This window comes from Prinia subflava, chromosome Z, assembly GCF_021018805.1.
Source record: "Prinia subflava isolate CZ2003 ecotype Zambia chromosome Z, Cam_Psub_1.2, whole genome shotgun sequence".
In the NCBI taxonomy this organism is placed as follows: domain Eukaryota; kingdom Metazoa; phylum Chordata; class Aves; order Passeriformes; family Cisticolidae; genus Prinia; species Prinia subflava.
Window position 1 is genome coordinate 10,453,137 of NC_086283.1, and position 21,360 is coordinate 10,474,496.

Consider the following 21,360-nt stretch of genomic DNA (forward strand, 5'->3'; position numbering starts at 1 on the left):
AAATATAACATAATTGTATACAGAGTGAATCAGCGATGGAATTAACATCAACAGTGCGCTGGCTCTTGTCATATACTCAACAATTAAGACCTATTCACTTTTCACGAAACTACAATCACAAGGATCAGCTGTGGTGACTTCAGAACAAGGCAGCCCATTCCTCTGCATTTAATGCCTGAAGAAGACACCGATATACTGAAATAAAAAATACGCATAAGACAATGAGTAAAAGATAGAGTAAGAAAAGAAAAATTCTCACCATTTTCTGCCAGGGGGGCCAAAACTTCAAAAATCATCTCTTTCTTATCATGCTCTATTTGCTTCTTGAATAGTTTCACAAGCTCTTCAGCAATGTTTGTGTAGGCAAACTGCTCCTTACTTGACTCTGAAGCAAAAGGAGAAATTCACTATAAAGTAAACAAACCATATCAAAAGGCAGAACTACTTTTTCTCTTTGTTACCAAATTTATTCAGTAAGATGACTAACTGCTCTTCACAGACAAGAGCAATAGACTCATGCTTGTCACAAAATGTAAAGATAAATGTCTAACACTTCAAATGTGCTGACCTGAACTAGTTATGGTTAAGGCTGTTAAAAATATAAAAATGTATGATTCAAGGCTGCTGGGTCTGGTTTTGCCCAACAAAATGTAAGGTAGCTATAGAAACATTAATACAACAAAACTAAGAAGTCTTTGATTTCCCATGCCTTAACAGAATGAAGAGCAGGTTATATACTGCATTTTCTATGGGAGAGATGAAGATTTGCAAAAATGCTTTAATATTTACATGGTTTCATGATGGTGACATTTCTTTTGAAATCTGTGTGGCTGTTGCTGGGCCATCTCATACTGCACAGACACAGCGTAAAGCAGTTTTACAGATGAGCGAGATTCCTACCAGATTAGCCAGGAGATCTTCAAATGTACATTCAACAAAAGCATCTCTTATTCCATTGCCTGTATCATATTCCTCCTCACTGGCAGTATTACAAGGGATGCAGGTGGTAGGGCTGGTGTTCTGCATTCTCCAGTTGCCACCTCCTGAGGGCCATCTGTAGTTAGAAAACCTTCCAGCACCTTTGCTATTGCTCGGACAGATACTTAGGGATTTACTTTACCGTAGAATTGACCCCAAGGACTTGGGAAAAGCATGAACTGCAGTCCTAGACACTTCTGTGCACATCTCATTATTGTTTTCTCCCACTATGCATGGTTGCATAGTGTGTTCTATGTGGATTTTTGATCTTTCCAGTATTTTAGCAGATCCATTACTGTTTTGTGCCCTGCTTTGACACAGAATAAGAGTCATATCATGCTTTTCAAGGGATCTGTGCAATGATGTTGTCTCCTAAGTGATGAAAAATGACAACCTCACAAAAAAATTTCCCTGAAGTTACAAGGCAAAAATAAAATCATACAGTTACAATGTAACTGACTATTGCTTAAGGGAGAATAAAGTATTACAAAATAAATTAATTTTGTATCTTAAAGAATGAGCACCTTCTCAGTTGTATCAACTGGAAGGAAAGCAGCTGCTGTGAAGTTTCTTTCCCGTGGTTCTCATTACTCAACAAGACAGAGCTGGATCTTCCCAAAGAGGGAAAGGAAATTCTCAATGAGGTCTCAGTGAGGCTACCATTTATTATATTTAATATCATTATGGTTTTGGTTGCATTTAAGAACTAGAACTTTCAGTGTAAGACTTAACACTTTCTGCTTTGCAGACACAGTACATAGTGCCCATCTTGAAGAACTCAGACTTGGTTATTTCTTTAGTGCTACCTTGCTGGCTTTTTCTGTTGTTGATTTGTTAAGAACTGTCTGCTGTAAATAAATGTATTATGTATATGACCAGACTAAACTAGGTAACATGATAGTTTCTCTGTCCTTGAAATCTGTGAACTCAGGCCACCAAATACTACAAACTCAGAGATATATTTTTCATATTTTGAACTGCTGCATGTTCTTAGATGATATCGTAAGTGCTCTGTATTATTTACTCCAGTGCAAAAAACCTCCAACTCATAAAACTAGAATTTCACCAGATAGGTTAGCAAAAGAACAACCATATAAACTACAAATGTTAATAAAACACAGATTTTAACAACCCACTGATTTACACATGGTTGATTTCCAATGAAAACTGACCCCCTTGCAAAGACATCAGACCAAAGCAGGGCGACAAACTTCAATTTAAATGAAGTTTTAACTGAAATTAACCTCTATTCATGATTTATACATGGAGGTGTTTAGACTAGAATATGTTAAAATTCTGCATCTAAAATAATACTGTATATGCAGATTAGCAAACTGTGCCTGTCTCAGTTTCATTCAGAGATTTTCATGAGCCAAATTTAATCTTAATAAAACTTTGTGGAGCTACACCAGGATACAGTATTTATATTTTTAATAAATAATTCACATTAAGTAGCAGTGCTGTGGAAATACTGTTTAGATTATTTAAAATGTGCTCTAGTTGCACTGAAGCACAGTAACATAAAATGTAAGGTTGAATTAAGTATCCAAAATTCCAGTAAATTTCAGTTATTGAAGGGGGAAAAAAAAAGACAACTCTATTCTAGAGAAAATATGGAAAGATTTCTTGTCTGTTATTGTTGAATGTACCAAAAGGACTTGAACGAGCTTTTGTTAGTCTTTAACTAAGACTTAACATTATGAAAACTGGATTTAATTTTTAAATTAGTATCTTGGACTTACCGAGTTCTGCTAAATTGCCAAATGCAACAAGGCACATTTCTGTCAGAGCTGCATTTTGGCAATGAATACCCAACAATTTCACTAATGTAGGAATAACACCCATGTTGATAAGCTGTGACTGCAAGGTATCTATATAAAAAGAGAGTACAACAGTGAGTTAGCATTTAATTTCATAGTACTGTTCTTTTAACAAAAAAAGCATTTTTCACAGAAGGCAACTTCTAGCCAAGCAGCATTAAAATGCCTGTCTCCTCTACTCTTCAGGATTTGAGATATGGACTCATAATTCTCCTTGTCCCTGGCAATGGAATGTATTCCCAGAAATATTCCTTCCCGATATGGTCATAGGGTATAGTGCATTAAGCAGCTACTGACAATTTTGTGGTTATCAGGTTCCTAATACATGTCAGAATTGATTCTGGGCTCACTGAGACTAGCTGACTGAAATTGACCTGAACTAGGTCAGTGAAACAATGATTTATCTGAGAGCTTTTTCTATATACACTTTTTAAATTAAAGATCAAAACTGAAAAATTAAAATTAGAATGAATATAAACTGGCATTGAAATAAACATGTAAAGTTTTATAAACACAGGAAGTCACAATGTAGATTATGAAGAGCTTGAGAAAAAAGAAAGTTTAATAAAGACAAAAATGGAAGGTTTAAGAAAAGTCCTTAGAAGCCATTGTGATAATTTCTTGCATAGGATGAAAGTTTATAGTATGTACAAGTAAGAAAAGTATTGCTCCTAGGTGTCTGCAAATAGAAAGATGCTTTGATGGTTAGGCAGAAAAATGATTGCTTTAAAAGATTATTTATAACAGTACTTCCTCTTACACATTTTACATATAACATAGCAAAGAAGAAAAACACTGTTTCACAGTTGAATAGAATGAAGCAGATATAAACACACCAGATATTGTTTAGTAATTTCCCTAAGCATCTTTTTTTCTTTGTTTATAAAGCACTTGAACTATGTTTAAATGTTACAGACTCAAAAGACAAGGATCCAAAGCCCAGTGAAGTCAAGAGAATTGCATTACTTCATTTAGCTTTTGGTCAAACCCTACTGGGGAATTCTGGGGTGATGGGGCTTTTTGGTTTTGTTTGTTTCATTTGTTTGTTGTTTTTAGTGTGGTTTTCTTGTTAAGGAATTCATTCTAGGCAACTGAAATCAGATGGAGTTCTTATATCTGTGGCATCAGAGCCATAAAAAATAGCAGATTTTTACATGGAGGTAAAAACATATGACATCTGAAGTTTAGCACACTTAGAATCATCTCATGCTCTCAAAAAACTCTTTGTCCTCAAAATTCTGCCAAGTGTGTTTGAAATTTTCATATAATTAAAATTATGATATGATTCCAGAATGTTTAGCTTATTTGTATTCAGTATAAAATACTTTGATATTAGTTATGAATTTGGTATACCAAGTAACTAAATGGCATTGTTATTACAGGTTATTGGGGATAAGCAGGAATCCTTACGGCTTGACATCTTTAATAACACTGTATTACTTACCAGTAACTGAATTTCCTTTTTTGGGGGGAAGGATTACCTCTTCCACAGATTCGTAGTTTTTAGTGAAATTTATGAGAACGCCATGTCAGACACCAAAGAGCTGTTGAAGTTTTCAAATTTCAGGTAAGTACAGATTGTACTAGCGCATGCATTGAATGCCATTTTACCTCTGGCAGATGTGTGAGTCACTACTACACCCTCCTACTTCATTCCAAACTGTCTGGAAAAATCTGTCTTTCAATAGGAAAACTGGGGAGAGAGGGAGATGGAATGGTTCTACAGAGAAAATTGTTGTGTAGGAGAACTCAAGTTAATGGTAAATAATCTGGTTTTTTCCTTGGTTTGTGATTGTCCCCTGCAAACACTTAAAAATTCTGAAGGAAAACTGGTCGTCATGGAGAGTGGGAGAACAAAGACACAAACCACAAATGCCATGGAAAATTACTTGGAAAGAAATTGGTTTGTTACTAGACTATACCTTTAGTCACTCTAAAAATCGCTTTATCCAGCTGTAATGGATAAAGAGATGTTGAAAGAGTTCATTTCAACATCATAAGTATTAACTCTCCATTTTGAGCAGGTTTTTTTTTTCTGCTCTTTTTTAATACAAAATATATAAAAAGCATGGAGAGAAACCACATAATCTTTGAAAGGAAATAGGAATCTTAAGAGCCAGATAGAAAGATCTAATGTTGAGAGCACAGAGTGCACTGACTAAAAAACTTCTAGAATTTCCAAATGAAAAAGATGAAAAAAACCCCATATACTAAGAAAGAACAATTGTATTGGGTCAAAAGTCAGGTATTATACCAGACTCCATACCAGTCTGATTTTCCCAGAGGAGAAGGCTGGCACCTGGGTACAGGAATTATCTACAGTGGTAAGAATGGCATTACAAGAATTGCCAATAAGGTAAACATTGCCTTAACAGCAGTAAATGTTAATTTAAAAATTATAAATTTTCTTCTTTGACAAAGACAGGGCAATCCTGTGAGTCACAAAGCTGCACAGGAAGCAAGACCTTTGAAAATAAAAGGCCGCCAACAGTTATTTGCTATGTTTATACTTAAGCCTGGGCTTGTCATACAAATTCTGGACCTGACATTTACATTCATGATTATCACCAACAGGAGGCTCTTTCTCTAGCAATGCCTATTAAGCATTTTAAGAGAAAAGTATCAGGCATCTCACTGGTATGGAGATCTACAGCACTTTTTAATTCAAAAAAATTAAAAATATCTATGTGGTTCAGTCTCAGCTGGAGGGATTGCCAACAGTTCTCTCTCTGCCCCAGGAAAACCTCAGACTGGGTAACCTGGACTAACTGCATATCTTGGCCTTTCACTGCAGGAACTGTTAATGCCCTGCTAGAGCAGAAGACGATTTTGGGGAAATAGGCATCCATCTTACATTCGGTTGCCTGACACAGGACTAAAGCGAGCTGTGATGCCAGGCAATGTTGTTTTTTCAGGATAAAACAGCACTTCTATCCACTTCCTAAGCAGAACTTTATGCACAGCGAGCAAGAAGCATGAAAAACTGAATGCCTCTTCTGAATTTAGGACTTTATACCACAATTTACACTGCTACCACATGTTGCACTATGCCTGTGTATCCTTTTGGGGTGAAAAGCACTCACAGTGATGCTGTACAGATGCATATACAGGTAGATAAAAGGCAATCAATACATGCGCCAGCACAAAGAATTACCTACCTAAAACTTCAATTTCAATGGCTCCATGTCCTTCGGTGACACACATGGAAACTCCAAAGAGTAAGATCTGAGGAGAATATCCCAAATTGAGAACTTTATTGGGGGTATTTTAATTAAAAACACTGATTTAGGCTAATTCATGATTTTGAAAAGAATTTCAGAAAACAACTCATCATTTGTGTCCCATCAATAACTGTGACTGTAATGCTGAAGGAAAAGTAGTTTTGTACAAATGGATGGCATAATTTCATACCCTAGAGAAACCTGCTTGCAATCCCCACAGCTGTGTTAAATTGCAACAGAACATAAAAGTGATTGTACTGATTATCTCAAGATGGTAAGGAACATACTTTTTATCGGCTTTTACATAGTTTAGGTTACTTTGCAATTAAATGTATTTAGGTCTCGAAAGCATGCTAGGTGTTTCTAGCTGTGGTGTAAATGAAACAAAACCGATGACAAGCATGAAAATTAGCAAAGGTAAGTCTTAGGAAGCATGACTGAAATATTGCGGTCAGACCATAATAATGGTGCCATAAATCTGCCTTTCATTTCTTGTATATTCATATAGCTTCTGCAGATGGTCAACAGTGCACATCAGACCCCAACATTCATTCCAGTTGCTAAGAGTTTTGTGAGAATAAGAAAGGCTCAGAAGTTGTATGATTTAACATCAGGATGTCACATTTTACAAAAGTGTTGAAGGAAAGACAATCTTGACAGATTGAAGTTTGCTATGAAATTAAATGAGGCAGCAATCTATAAATGTAATTACTTTTATCTACACATATATATTCATATATATATATAAATGTATGTATACTTTCACACATGCATACTGTATCCAGTTAATTTCTGATCTCCAGTTTGACTATCTAATAAACCAATTGGCCTAATTCTTCCATAATTTCTGCATTCTTTAAAAAGCTTTCATGGTTTGTTTTAGAGATCCTCAAGAGACAATTTGTTACCTTATGGACTGATCCTATTAACTTGCAAATAGTCTTGGCTCACAGAATTATGGTATCTGCAGAATAACCACTCATATTTCTAACTTTTATGTGAATGTTTGCATATGATTGTTAGTTTTATTAGATCAGTTATTAGTTTTCCCCTTTTCATCTAAGCTTGCTTTGCTTCTTCCTCTCAAGCAGACTAAGGGCTACATAGAAGCTAATAACTGAAAGCAGGGATGAGCTATTTTTGTCTGACTGAATTTGGGTAGTAAAATACAATTATGACAAGAGGGTCGAGATAACCTGGGCTGAAGGTAAAGGGATGATTTCCATCAGAAAAAAACCCTTCTCATTTCTAGCAGTGCAAGTAAGTATCAACACTTTTTTTTTTTAACGCTTAAAAGAACTGCAAGAAATGCCAAAGTTTGAGTTTGTTGTCTTGACAATTGTATTTACTAATGAAAAGATATCAAGGAAGCAAAGAAAGAACTGAGAGACAGTAAGCAAAAATAATTCCTGAACACAAGCAGATGACACAAGAACCTTATAAAAGGAATCCTATTTTTAAAGTTTAGACAACACTGTTATGACTGGAGTTACAATTGCAAGCTAAGTATCCAGAATCAGGATGAGATACATTAAGTCACAAAATGTTAACAAGAAAATAATCTAAGTCCAAACTAAAGGGCTGTGTCATAATAGAGATATCAGAAAATATTTAGGCTTAAAAAACACACCCATTTCTCAGATGATCAGCTAGAAAACAATTTGATGACATTTCTTTAAAATAAGCTTTTGGGCTTTAAGTATCAGATTGAAGAATGCTCCATTAATTTGCTCTGTTTAGGAGAAGGAAGTCTTACTTGTAGCTGCTCCTTAGTTGAATTTTTTTGTAAAGCTCATGTGTGATAAATCCCTTAAAGTACTCAAGACTGAGTCTCTCATGTTAAAAAAATAAGGCAGTTGATAGTTAAGATAATGAAGTAGTAGCTGTTGGAAAAAGAGGGCAATTAGCTGACTGGGAATGACAAACTGGAATCAAATAAAACAATTTATATACTCTTTTGCTCATAAAAAGCTGATGATTACAAAATATAAGGTTATTCACAGATAATTAGATGCAACTAAGAACCAAGTGTGCTGTAATGGTCCTTATCTGGATAGCTAGTACAAATTAAATGAGTGCAAGTCATTAAGAGCAGTTAAAGAAATCTTTCAAGCCTCCACCTGTAACTTTTTAAGATAGCATTCCAAGATGTAAGATTATAGAAAAATGCAGAGAGAATGCAGAAGGGCTATTTCAAAGACTGAAACACTTCCTCCTTACCTAATATTTTTTCTTTTATTTTTGTCCAATTGGTTTCCATAACTACGGACAAAGAAATCTGTGACTCTAGGCTGCAATCCTATACTGCTCATCCTTCAGCAAAACCAGTGTTTTATCTCCTTTGTCAGTAGCTGGGTTCAAACCTTTGCAAGTAAATCCCCAAAATGGTATTCACTGAGGTGTGAGCATCATTAACTGTCAGAGCAATCTCAGTTTTGATGTTTAGCAGGTCAGCAAGGAACTGCATTTAGTCAGACTATTATTTACCTGCTGCTGCAATGCATGGAAGTAAGTGGTTGTCTCAGGCTTGACTTTGCTGTCCTGAAAATTTACAATGGCCCAGAAGTGGTATTTTTAGATCAGATCACAATTACAGTCCAATTGTACTTGCGACTCTTAAAACTGGCAAAACAGGTCAACTACCCATTTCTCCATTCACATGCTACAGGTATGGTCACTGAATTTTCTTCTAAAAATTTAGTCCTCCAAATCACTTTTCTTTTTTTTTAATATTGATTTGGCATATTATTTGGGGTTTAATTCAATGGTTGGCCCAGTCAGTGAGAAAATTCACAATGGAGCTAAAGGACACAAATCTTACACAGCCCACCCATGAATGTTGGGCCAAACAAGAGCTGGATTCCTACAAAAGGGACCCTTCTGCATGGAGATAACCAAGTATGTGGCCTAAGGTGAAGGTTTGGTAAACTTCCAGTACTCCTCCCTGATTTGATGACAGAACACGGGGCTGGAGAATACCCTGATCCAAGAGCTTGGAATACTCCTGCATTTCTCACTTCTGACACTGCTTCAGTGGCTCCTGTGAATAGTGTGTGTGAGATGAAAGATGTCTTTTAGCAGAGAGGAGAGCAGCTACTGAATCCTCTGGCTGCCACTGAACCAACACAACTGCTTTACTGATTGCATCAGAATAAGCTATCTTACTAGATGAAATGAGTCATTTATTCAATGTTCCTAACAGTTAAGCTGTTTAGAAGCTGCTTGTTTGGGAGATTTATCTCATAATTAGTTTTGCTAAAGAAGATCTGCTGGGAGCTTGGTCACTGAAGCATGACTGATAACAGTATTTCTACACATTGCTTTTGGATTCATCTGTCTTGAGCTACTAAGTATACTGCACGATCATTAGTCTTAATTAATACAGAGCATTCTGTATTAGAGCTTAGAGGTGAGAATATCTATTTGCTCCAAATATTGTAACAACGAAAAGGACAAACTTAAGACTATGAAATATAATAAATGTGATACTCATGCGAAGTGGTAAAGCAAAACAGTTCCTGGAAACTACATGAAAAGAAGGAACTAAAAAGTTACTATTTAGAGAAGGTGGAAGAAGTATTGTAAACAAGAATTATTATATAATACAAAGAAAGGAGGAGGAAAAAACCCAATGTAAGAAGAAGCAAAAGAGACAAGACACATACAACAGTTATATTTGGAGCTGGATGAGTAACACGAAGAGCTGAGATCTCCAGAGAGTTGGCACAGAAAACACACATGGAAATTATTCTAGAAGAGATGATAAAGCAGATTCAAAATGTATACAATAGAGCCTATGGACCATCCTGAAAAGTAGAAAAGTTTTTGGGACATAGGATTGGAAAGTCAGTTACAGGAAATGTTATCTTTCAGGAAATGGTGAGTAATTAATAAAGAAGATATTTCTTCCTAAGATGAAACACTGCAATTCAGGAAATGGGCATGATTGAAGACAATGTAATTACTAACTGTATTTGTAATCTGTGCCATTGCAAGTCAGGAGAACAGCCTCTCTGTAGCCTTCCTAATGTATTCCAATTGTCTTCACATTTTCAAAACTTGAAAGCATGTGAATGCTGTAAATATATTTTGGCACATTAAAACGTTTGTGTGCAGTAGCAAGCTAGGTACTAGTTTGTACAACTAATGTAGAATGCTATTGAGTTACTCTCAGTGGTCAAGGGTTTCTCATTTAATATACTCTCATTTTTTTTGTCCCAGTCCCTAAATATTTCAAATTAATGGGATAATAAACATAAACTTATAATTTGTAGACACAGAACAGTATTGAACATACCTATAAATGATTCCCCATTTATCTTAGAACAACTTAACATATGGTTTTATATACATTTCACAAGGAGAAAAATTATTAACTGTTTGGCATACATACCCTTAAATAATTAACACTGCATGTGTGCAACAAATTAGTCTTGTAATGTTATTTGATACTAATGAGAAAGAGAGGACTTAATGTAGCCTTCTAATTAACTTCTGTAAAATTGTATGATACATCTTTATGCTTTGCTTTTAGACAAAGAAGTAAATTCCAGATGCTGATCTTAAAACTTTACACAATTTATGTTATATGGAATTGTGTCAGGAGTATATCTAGTATTTTTGGGAACATAATTTTACTGAAACAGAAAATTGTATATGTGAATTGAGGTCCCTGATCTATTCAGAATAACTTAGTGTTAAGCATCCATAATGTAAACCTACAGATGATAATCTTAACTTTTTATCTTTTTTTTGTTGGGGTTGTTCTCCTGGTAGACATAAAGCAAATTTTCAGTGTTGTTTACCATTCTCATTGCTATAGTTCATCAGCATGCCACAAAAGACAGTCAAGAGCTTCTCACTGGCTGGATCTGTTTTACTGCACAGTGACCTTAAATGGTCTACTACAATATGTGCACCACCTGCATGGTCAACTGCGTTCCTGCCCTCATCTGTAAAACAAAGAGTTACATTAAAAAAATGAAACCAAATCCCACCGTATCGAATCCCAAATGTAACAGTAATCATACAAAATGAAGCTTTTAAACAGAGTGAAGTCATTCCTCCAGTGTTGTGAAATTTCATTTAGAGAGGTGCTTGAGGGCCAGCTTCTAGTGCAATAGAGCTAAGAAAGTGAAAACACCTACAACAAAAAGGATTAACCACCTGACACTAATACCTTTGTAAAGAAGTTCCGTGTTTGAGGCAGAGCTGCTGGAGCTGAAAAATAATATTCTGAAGATGACCTGAGTTTTGCCAGAGGGAGGTTCTGAGCAGTTGACATAGCCTAGTCCATATACAGGTAAATTACTCTTGCTGTTATGCAGATCAAAAAGTTGAAATACAGAAAACAAATTGCTTGGATTACTTAAAAACAAAAAGGGGAATAAAATGGACAAAGCAGACAGAGGTGCTAATTCCCAGTGGCAACTGTTCATGCACTCACTCCGCCACACAGCACCTTCTCTGCATTTCTACAGCTGAAATTTAATACCACTATCAGATACTTTTTGTATGGCTAAAATAAAAGTTTACTCTGCATCTATAAAAGACTACAATGTTCTGAAGGGTTGTAAATAACACATCACAATCTTTGTATGGAACTCTTCCTATATAACAAATCAGATTTGATGCAACAGTGTAGGAATAAAGGAAAAATAGGCCTTCTATTACAGCAAGCATCAATACTGCTTCCTTCCCCAGCAGTAAGCAATAAGCAATAGACAACAGTCAATAAATTAAATTCCAGGGCTTCTAAAAGGAGAGATTTCCATGTGAGCTGCCACTGGAATCAGCTGGAAAATCTGGGTGAAAACAAAACCTTGGGGGAAAGGAGGCGGGAATCACTAGTTTTGCAATATAGGAAAAACCCCAACCCTCTCCTCAATTTTTTCACAGCCCCAAAGCAAATCTCCTCTGTTCCTTGTAATTCACCACTCTACCATCCCTTCTCTCTCCCCATCATATGTGCAGGTCAAGCTACCAAGTCTTCATCATTCTGCAACGTATTCAGCATGAAACCCAAGGCTGTACACATTTACTATGTGATCTTCCACTGTAAAGTGTTCCAGACCTCTGAAAAAGAAGCTTCTAGGTCTTCCAATTCTTGTTAATACTAATCATGAACTATATATACCCCTTATACTATATATAAAAACCAGGATTCCAAGTATTACTTATAGGAACTTGAGAAAATTTGCCAAATGGAGCTGAAGGAAGGGTAATTCTTGGCAGGCCTTAATTTAAAATTATCACCAAAGTAGTAAGAGTTTTGCAGAATAAATCCACTGCCATGACTGTTTCCACCTTTGACAGGATCTGGATATCAGAAAACTGTGTTTCGCTGCAGACATGTCTATTTCATTTTGAAAAAGGAGAAACTGTATTCTATTAAACAGTTAAGTAGGTCTCTGTGTCAAAGAATAACTATTAAAAAAAGGACAAACAGAAAAAAAATTTCTTAGATCCTTGATGTCTTAACAAACGTAGCTGTAATGCTGAAACAAAGCAAGTCTTACATCAAAATATAGTGAAACAATATACTCACGTGTTTAGATTCAGTGCTTACATCTACCAAATCAAAGAGAATAAAAGGTAATTTGGGCTGGACTATTCAAGCATTCTGCTTTATATATCCTCTTCTGGAATTTTTTACTAGAAAATTCATGAAAATATATGATTTTCTATTTAACTCATCTGTTCTGAGTCAAAACTGGTGTGCAAAATGAAACTGAATCATTGATTCTGGATCAGATGGATTGATTATGGTCCTCAAATTACTGTCATGCAACTTAAATCAACAAAGATGATAAATTCAAAGAAGAATCACATGTCAAGCTCAACCCTGTGTCTTGATGTTGATGAACTACATGTAAAATATGCAAGCAAAGTATAATAGAAAGGTAGAGTTGGGGGAGTGTTTGGAGGCAAGTTAAAACACACACAAAAAAAATTACAAGCTAAGTTCCGTACCTGGACAGAATTTGGCAGACCTCTACTGAAAATTACTGCGTGATAATATTTTACAAAAAATCTAAGTCATATATCCTTTAAATTCAAATATCTCTAGTTTGTTAAAAACTGCTCTACAGTCTCTCACTTCGAATACATGACGAAACTCTTATCCACATAATGTTTTTGTTAGGGAAACTGATAACCAGTTAACTGATAACTGAAAGTTATCAGATAACTGATAACTTTCACTGTCTTCTGTACAGACAGTGAAAGTAAAGCGGGACGATTCAGAAACAAATCTCACTCCAAGAAATGTCTGTCTTTATGGTATACTCAAAAAGTTAGGTACAAATGAACCTCAGAAGTTGGCAGGCTGTAAGAGCCAGCCTTTGACAGGACTACATATGCTGGTAGACCTGTAAAGGAGATGCCATAACTGAGTTTGTTGCTCTCCCTCTTTCCTGTGCTGGAGCTCACCCTGCATGGCTGCTTCTCTCTGCCCCAGGCAGCTGAGTGAAGAACCGACCTGGGTGAGTGCTATAATTAGGATCTTCTGGTGCTGCCTTCTTTGCCCAAGAGGATTAACTCAGCTCATTAGTGCAGGGCCTCAAAGAATCCTGTGCCAGATGTAGGAGGAAAACTCTGAAGGTCCTGCCTACCCACTGCCAGCACTGCTGTGACACTCTGCTGCATCCCCAAGCAGAAAGCATAGCCCTGACTCAGAATGCTTCGTGTGCGTTTCACCAGCTCGGTTCTCACTACTCCTCTGTTGCTAAGGAACAGATTCTGCACACAAGAATACTCATCAAACTCCAAATCATTTACAGTCAAAACAACCCCACAGCATGTTGCTGCATCTTGTTCTCAATCCAACTATTACCTTGCAGTTCAGCAGCTCTACAAATTCCCACACTTAACGTGCTTCCAAGCCTCCCAGAAGCTTTGTTGAAATTTTTTTCCTGTGACCTTTTTAAATAAACATTTGCTATTCCTAAGAGAACAATGATTGAACAGTTTAATGAGAGCATTCACATTTCTGCTTAAAAATGCTTCACTGCAGCTCACAAAGGCCAATGCTATTGTAGAGCATGTAATGCTGTCTAAAGATGTCAGAATGAGAACCTAAGAAACCAGACAGATTTTTTTTTCCCTGTAAAATGTACAGTAGGATTTATTATGGAATGAGTTACTACTTCACAATGTTCTTTAGCCCAGTTCAACACAATTGTCTCTAAGAATTAGTACAGTCCCTTTTTCTGTCCTAAGCTGCTCAAAGGAGTTTTATGTAAAAAAAGGAGTTTAAGTGAATTATCAAATTACCGTGACTGTTCTCATTCCCTCTCAACCAGTCCTGTCAAATCTTCCTGTTGCTCAACCATGACCAAAGTCAACAACTAAACTTGTTTTAATGTGCAGGATCTTTACAATGTAGCATTTAGAATAGTTTCAACTCGCTTTTCCCAAGACGTTTGCATCACTTTCCTTTGAAAAGTTTTTGTCCCTAATTCACCAGGCCCTAAAACAAACCATTAAGTCACAAAATGTTAACAAGAAAAGAATCTAAGTCAGAACTAAAGGGCTGTGCCATAATAGAAAGAGATAGCAGAAAATATTTATGCTTAAAAAACCACACCCATTTCTCAGATGATCAGCCAAAAAACAATTTGATGACATTTCTTAAAAATAAGCTTTTGGGCTTTAAGTATCAGATTTATACTTTGAAATGTTCTAGTTTTGTCTTGCAACTGGATACCTGAATTATTGTTTCCCCAGTTCATGTTCTGCAAAGGTTTACTGGTGTAAGTATTCCTATTGGTCTAAATGGTGCAAGTCAGGGAGGGAAAAGATCATCTGCATGATCAAGGTCCCTGATCTGCATAAACCAAATTGCCAAGACAGCAAATTTGGGTGACATGGGAAAAAGATAGTATTTCTATTAAAATTCTTTTTACTTGTGTAATGATCAAATAATTTAAGTGACATACTGCCATTTTACTTTAATTTCTTCATCATTATTGCATTTGGCTACAATCATCCAATTTTTTTACCAAAATATTGCTAAGATTAGACAGTGCTTTACAGATTATGCTTTCTTGTTTTTGCTAATTAAGAAAAGATGAACTAATTTACATTAGCCCAAGTTGAAGGGACGGGGGGGGACTGTTCTTTCTACATGTTCTATTTCTATTTTCCTGTTTTTTTAATTAGGTCCTCTTTGCAAGACTTTTGTGGTGAGGCACTCATTTGCTCCTGCATCTTTCACCTGAAACCATAATGGTCTGTGATAGTAAACTGGCTGCTGCAAGGAAGTTATGATGTGACAGAATATTATGAATATGTTAAGGAAAAAACTGCAGGAGCAGAACTCCAAAAGGAAAAATATCCTGGTCACATGTTGAAAAAAAAAAAGAAAGAAAATATTCAAAAAGCAATGGCAAACCCTGAGCTAGCATAAATTATATTTTCTAGTGTAGACACTAGGAAAGGCCACTTATATAAACTTGGACTTTACCTTTTCTTTTTCTGTCTAAACACTGTAAGAGTAAAACTTTCCATGCAATGCTGTAATTCAGTTTTAACACTTGACTCTACTTTTTAATCTCAGTCTGGTTTGTGTATGCTTTTTAGTCACTGCCCCTGTCAGGTCTCTGACTTCATGACTACAGACCTACAGACTACATAACCCTGGTTACACAACACTTAGTAGCATTTAATTGATTTTATTTTTCAAGGAAAGTAAGCTTCATGTGGTTATACTGGACCACTGGTACTATAGTTTGCTGCTTTTTCCATGTCTTCTGTAGCTTGTCTGAAAGGGACATTAAACAGCAATACTGTATTTTGAGATCCATCTTTTAATAATTTGAAAGATAATTTTTGGGATTGCTCTGTCTTGTACTGAAACTTCAATTTCCTTTATTAATTCCTTTAGGAATTATAAGGCTGATTACCAGCAGTACAGTTTTGTTTTATTTGCTTACTGGTTAGAATCAATCAATATAATCTTAAAAGTTTTGCTTTATAAAGAAAAAAATAATCTTGAATTAGTTATGCTTGCTTCAGAGATAAATAGAATTGTCCTTATCCTTAGCCTGAATGGTAAGCATTGAGGTGTTTCACAAGTTATTCCTTTAGAATAATTCCTAAAATAATAAATACGTAAACAGTAAACTAGGAGAACACTATATTTTAATACAGCCTCTTCAAGGACTGAAAATAGATAGAGTTGATCTTTTTGGATAACAATGTTGCCAGCAATTTTTTTGCCTAATGACAACTGATGCAGCAGTGTATTGGCCCCCTTGAGCAACTAGCTTATTCTAACAAACAAATGTGGTTTTTAAATGTATTCAAATAGAGATCTAGGGATATTTTTCGTAGCTTCTTCATAATATGTTCAATGTGTGGACCACTGGATATCAAAGCCAACAAGCCCTAATCTCTTTCATGATTTCTTTTGTCTACAGAGTAAGGAGCTTGGCAGAACATTTGAAGGGTAAGCATGCAGGTATTGCCATCTCCCTAACCCTATGCTGAAGTAGCAGTCAAATGCAAGCCGCATTCAAGACCACAATATAAATTCAATAACATTTGCTTATTAGTCATATTCCTCTTATGTCAAATGAATACAAGAAAAAATATGTATTTCTGATTTCAGACAAAAGAACAGTGATGAATTTACTGCTCAAGACTTCAATACTTCCTGTCAAATGCTACTAGTGGATCTGAGATTCTAATATAGGAGCAGAAACGTTTTTATCAGCAGCAAGACATACAACACTACTAGACTCAGTACTGGCAAGTAATTTGTTCTGGATTTCAAGGATACTTCAGTGTGTAATTAAAATGTAGTAATTACTGCTACTGAATTCTGTTTGAAATTAAAGAAGCCAACTTAGAGAAGAAGAGAATGTTCTACTTAGATATACTAAAGTCAGGTAAAGGTCCTCAAAGCTGAATGTAGCTTTGCCTTCCTTTTCATATGCAATATGCTTACAGCAGACTCTTCAGCTGATTTTATAACTCTATGAAACTTCTTAGTAATTCCATTGCAGTCAAACAAATTACTCTAAGTTTATGAGAGTGTAAATCAGAGCTGAAGCCGGCTTAGAATTTCATACAGCATGAAATAAATCATGGAACCCAATTATACAGTAAAACGGCAGGCAGTTTTTCTACACTAGTAAATAGGCATTTATAGCATCTCATGCTATCAACAGAATAGACCTTCACACCACAATTAATTTAGAATTCCCACTCCCAGGCCTGCAGTGCAATGTTGTCTCTCAGCTTCAAACTCTCCAAGAGGAAGGGTGTGAAGTGAGCATGGCATGGTCACAGTCTGGTGCAGAACAGGGGTGTGCTGATGGCTGCTGCTGAAAGGAGCCTGAATGAGCTGTGGGTCTCCACCAAAGCAGCCAGAGGAGTAATCCCAGAAAGTGTAAAACCCATGGGGATTTGGAGTAGGTTGGGAAAAGTCCAAGAAGGAAAAAGTAAAACAAAATCAAAAGAATCCACCATAAAGCATATTTGTGGATTCTACCAGGGTACTTTTCTTTCTCTGCTAGAAAGACAATTATTCCACAAACTGCAAAAGTAATAAATGGACCTGGGACCTACAAACAGCTGAGGCAAGTCCTGGGTTTGGGGTCAGTGCTATTTGTCTCAAATCATGAAGCCTAGGAGGAACCTAGCCTGAGAACTCAGGGATTTTGCATCACCTCTCAAATATCTTTTTGCTTATGATCTAGAAAGATTTCCTCATCATTCTGATTTCATTTTAGGCCAGCTGTAAAATAACAAGCTAGAATAATATTGTTTAACAGCATCCTAAGAACATTCATGATTAGTTGCTAGTAAGAACTCACTATTACTGAGGAAGTATATGTTGGCATACATACACTCTAGTTTCTAGCTGATGCAATACTTGTGTGCAGAGCCTTGGAGAAAAACCTGCACTTCTAAAGTAAAAATGCTACAGTTTTCTAAGAGTCTGGCATGCCTCAGAGAGGACAGATCTAAAGGCAAAGCACTATTACTGTACAGTCAAAACCTTGACTTGAATTCTCTGCAAGCAAAACACTCAATTTTCAAGAAACAATTTATGGACTCTGGTCTCGATTTCATGGTTTTTCTTTGGAAATAGCTTAGTAAGTGGCATTTGCCTTGGGTAGGATCTAGTACAATGATAAGTGAAAAATCATGTTAAGATGCTGCCTAGCTGCATGAATCAGGGTGACCTTCATAAAAATGATTAGCCAGTGGTGTGCCATTATCAACATCTGTTGCGTTCTAGGATTCTGCTGGTTTTCCATATGGTAATGCAAAACATTATGCCATTTTTTGAAGAAAACTGATTTTGACTTCTTTCCAATATGTTTTATTTTAAAGTGTCTGATTTTCTCCTGTAGATCTGAAATTATTAATATCTTCCGAGAGAACGTAACTGTACAATTTAGCTGTTTCTTATTTTTCTACTTAGCCTTTCTTAGCAGATCCCAGCAAGAGATCTTGCATTCTAAGATATACAGCTGAGTTTCCGGAATTACCGCATGTATAAGATCTTTTTAACAAAAAGTGATAAAATGTTCATGTTCTGGAGTTGAGGCTGAGATGAAGAGGGATCTGGTTTTATATGAAAGGCCACATAGCTGAAATTCAGCTAGGAGTCTTGCCATCAATACAAGTAAGACTACATAGATAACAAAGACATGTACAGCTTGGGAAATGAGAAAAGGACGCAATAAATCTCCTCCTAAGAAATGTAGATAAGCAGCTGTCAGAGGAGAGCCTTTATAGAATGAGCTGGCATTTTACCTTCTTTCCAACTGTGTAAGATGCTTATATACCAGGTATGGTTGCTAAGACCATGTACCAAAGCTGGCAGTTTCATGAAGAAACAAGGCTGTGGTACAAAAAGAAGTAACTTCTGGATTACACAAGGAAGTCTCTAAGCACTACCATTAATATGTATATTATGGAAGGGCGTAATGGGGAATTTTTCAATTCCACTACAAGATACATGGAGAGCTTACTTCCATTTGCTAGCTTTCAAAATATGTGAATGCTCCAAACAGCAAAAAGGAATTATTTTCTAATGGGTAAGAGCCCAATCTAATCTCAACTGAAGTCAGTCAGAATGCCTTCCTCTAGTTTGTATGGTTTCTGAATCAGGCTCTAAATATCCCAGCCTTTCACTTCCTCTTAGAATTATCACTTTCACAGCATAAGTATGGCAGCCTCTATCATGTGCACAATGCTGTATAAAATCACAGGAAGTAGTTTATCAATCAGTTCAGCACTGAAGTATTTAACAAGTTACCTGTGGAAAGATCATTGAGATCAAGATAGCATGTGCATCACAAACTCCATGATAAAAAATATTGTGAGGCTATTATTTGCTAAGAAAATAATACTAATTTAATATAGCATCATTGTCCATTAAAATTCTTGATAAAATTTATTTGATTGGTCTGATCTTTCATCTGGACAAACTGCGCTGGTGTCAGAGTAGGAGAGACGCCTTGCTACAGACAGGTTTTGTCTTTCTCCCACATTGTCTTGTTGGTCTTGCAAGAAAGTAGGCCTAAGTTGAAAACTAGTCTCAGTTTCCCTGTCTGCCATGCACCTGATCAGCCACATGAGACCAGTCACCAGACTCTTCTCAGTCTACTGTGAAGAAAGCCACCAGAGAGAGCTGAGGGGTGTACTAATCACCAGGGTGTTCATTACATGATCAGGAGGTGCAATCTGGATAGTGCTTTGCTTTAACTTAATACCCCAATGGCCAGAGCTGATGGTAACAAATTATTCTTAGGCTTTATCTACAGTAGAACTAGCTGTTCTGACTTAACACATAGCTTTTTGCAGCAAGAACCATATTAAACGTAACCTCTTCCAAAAAATGGAGATGAGATCTTCACATTGCATGTGGAGCTAAGGCACAAGGAGAATTTAGAAGAGTTTGGGAGGTATCCTTTATTTGTAACATCTGTACCTCTGTAATATCCCTTAAAGAACAAACTTATTAAAGAAACAACACCAGGAAGGACAATAGGAGGGGATGGACAGACAGACAGTAGAAAGGTACTTATCGTTTGACACATGGATAAAGAGTGGTGAAGCAGCTAGGATAACTGTTACGCTCTGACTGGACAATTCCTTAGAATTGAGCTTTGCTTATAAACAAAACCACATAACTGGTGGTTAAAAGGAAAGAATGGGGTAGGAGCTTTGCACTGAATAATGTAGTTCAGGTGAAATTCTGCCCATGAGTGATCTGTGATCTGTTGTCTGGGGATTTGGAAGTACAAACAGCTGTACTTGGTACAGGCTGTAGATACAGTGGGGGAGAAAGCAGGAGGGAGGAGAGATCATGTCTCCATTTCTTTACTTGGCACTTTCTGCTTTGATGAAAATTTGGGGGCTGAGGTGTATGTGGCAATTACAAGATAAGGTATGTAGAACAATTACAGGAACATGCAGTAATGTATCTGTTCTTTAACTGTAGGGCTGACTGAACAATCTGCATACAGTTGCTTCTGACAGTCTGCAATTCATTACTTCTGACTTCAAACCTTTTTATCTGCCTCAATTGCTTCTTTCATCTCTGCATACAAGAGGAAGGCTGGGAGACCAGAAACCTCATCAGTACTAAGAAAGCTTCCTTCTACCCTGCTTTGCAATTATATTTGCCTGTATTCTTGATGTTCCGAAATTCACATACCATAGATTTCTTCAAAACAAATACTTTAAAAAGGATGCTCTCAAGGCTGCTTGGTATAAATTTGACCTATTTTTTTCCCTTTAACTTTTTATGTAATGCATTTAATTCTCTTTATTTTCTCCCATGTTCAAATAGGTAATTAAGTAGTGTTTTTGAGGGCTAACACAGATGAGTACCCAGACAATAACAGGTCTACCTCAAACATAATAGACAAGAAAATCTATCAGTAAGTCAACAGGTTTTCATTTCATGTTTTCTATTGTGGATGCATGGCTGGAAAAGCAGGGACATGTGCACAATCCTGCTCTTAGTCTAAGGGATGAGTAGAAGCTGAAACGTCCTTGAACTGTTCCTTAGATGGGATAAGGATGAAGTTTGGAGCAATAGCTGTAACAGGGTGCTAGACAGGATGCGCTGACCATAAGTTGGAGAAGGCTCACAGCATCCAGCCACGCAGACAGAGCTTCTGAACCAATTATGTGTACTGCAAGGACACTGAACACTATGGTTTAACCAATGATGTTCAGAGTTAGGTGCATGATATGCTTAGCACAGTATAAATGTAAGCCAAATAGTTGAATAAACGAGCAAGATCTTTAACTCATATTGAGTGCTGTCTTGACTCTGGCTGATTCCCTGGCCAACATTCTATGAGAAAATG

The 21,360-nt window shown here is 36.4% G+C and overlaps 1 protein-coding gene across 4 annotated transcripts in view; it reads right to left on the reverse strand.

Annotated features, from left to right (window-relative positions):
• The window catches only part of RAP1GDS1 (Rap1 GTPase-GDP dissociation stimulator 1), a 90,964-nt gene that overhangs the window by 15,234 nt on the left and 54,370 nt on the right, over positions 1-21,360 (reverse strand). For 3 of the 4 annotated variants that reach the window (XM_063422752.1, XM_063422754.1, XM_063422755.1), the window contains 3 exons: positions 10,825-10,971; positions 2,721-2,849; positions 260-385 (listed from right to left, as the gene is read on the reverse strand). In XM_063422752.1, the coding sequence (XP_063278822.1) occupies positions 260-385; positions 2,721-2,849; positions 10,825-10,971 (402 nt within the window). The remainder of the gene's footprint in view (positions 1-259; positions 386-2,720; positions 2,850-10,824; positions 10,972-21,360) is intronic. The other variant, XM_063422753.1, reaches the window with a different exon arrangement.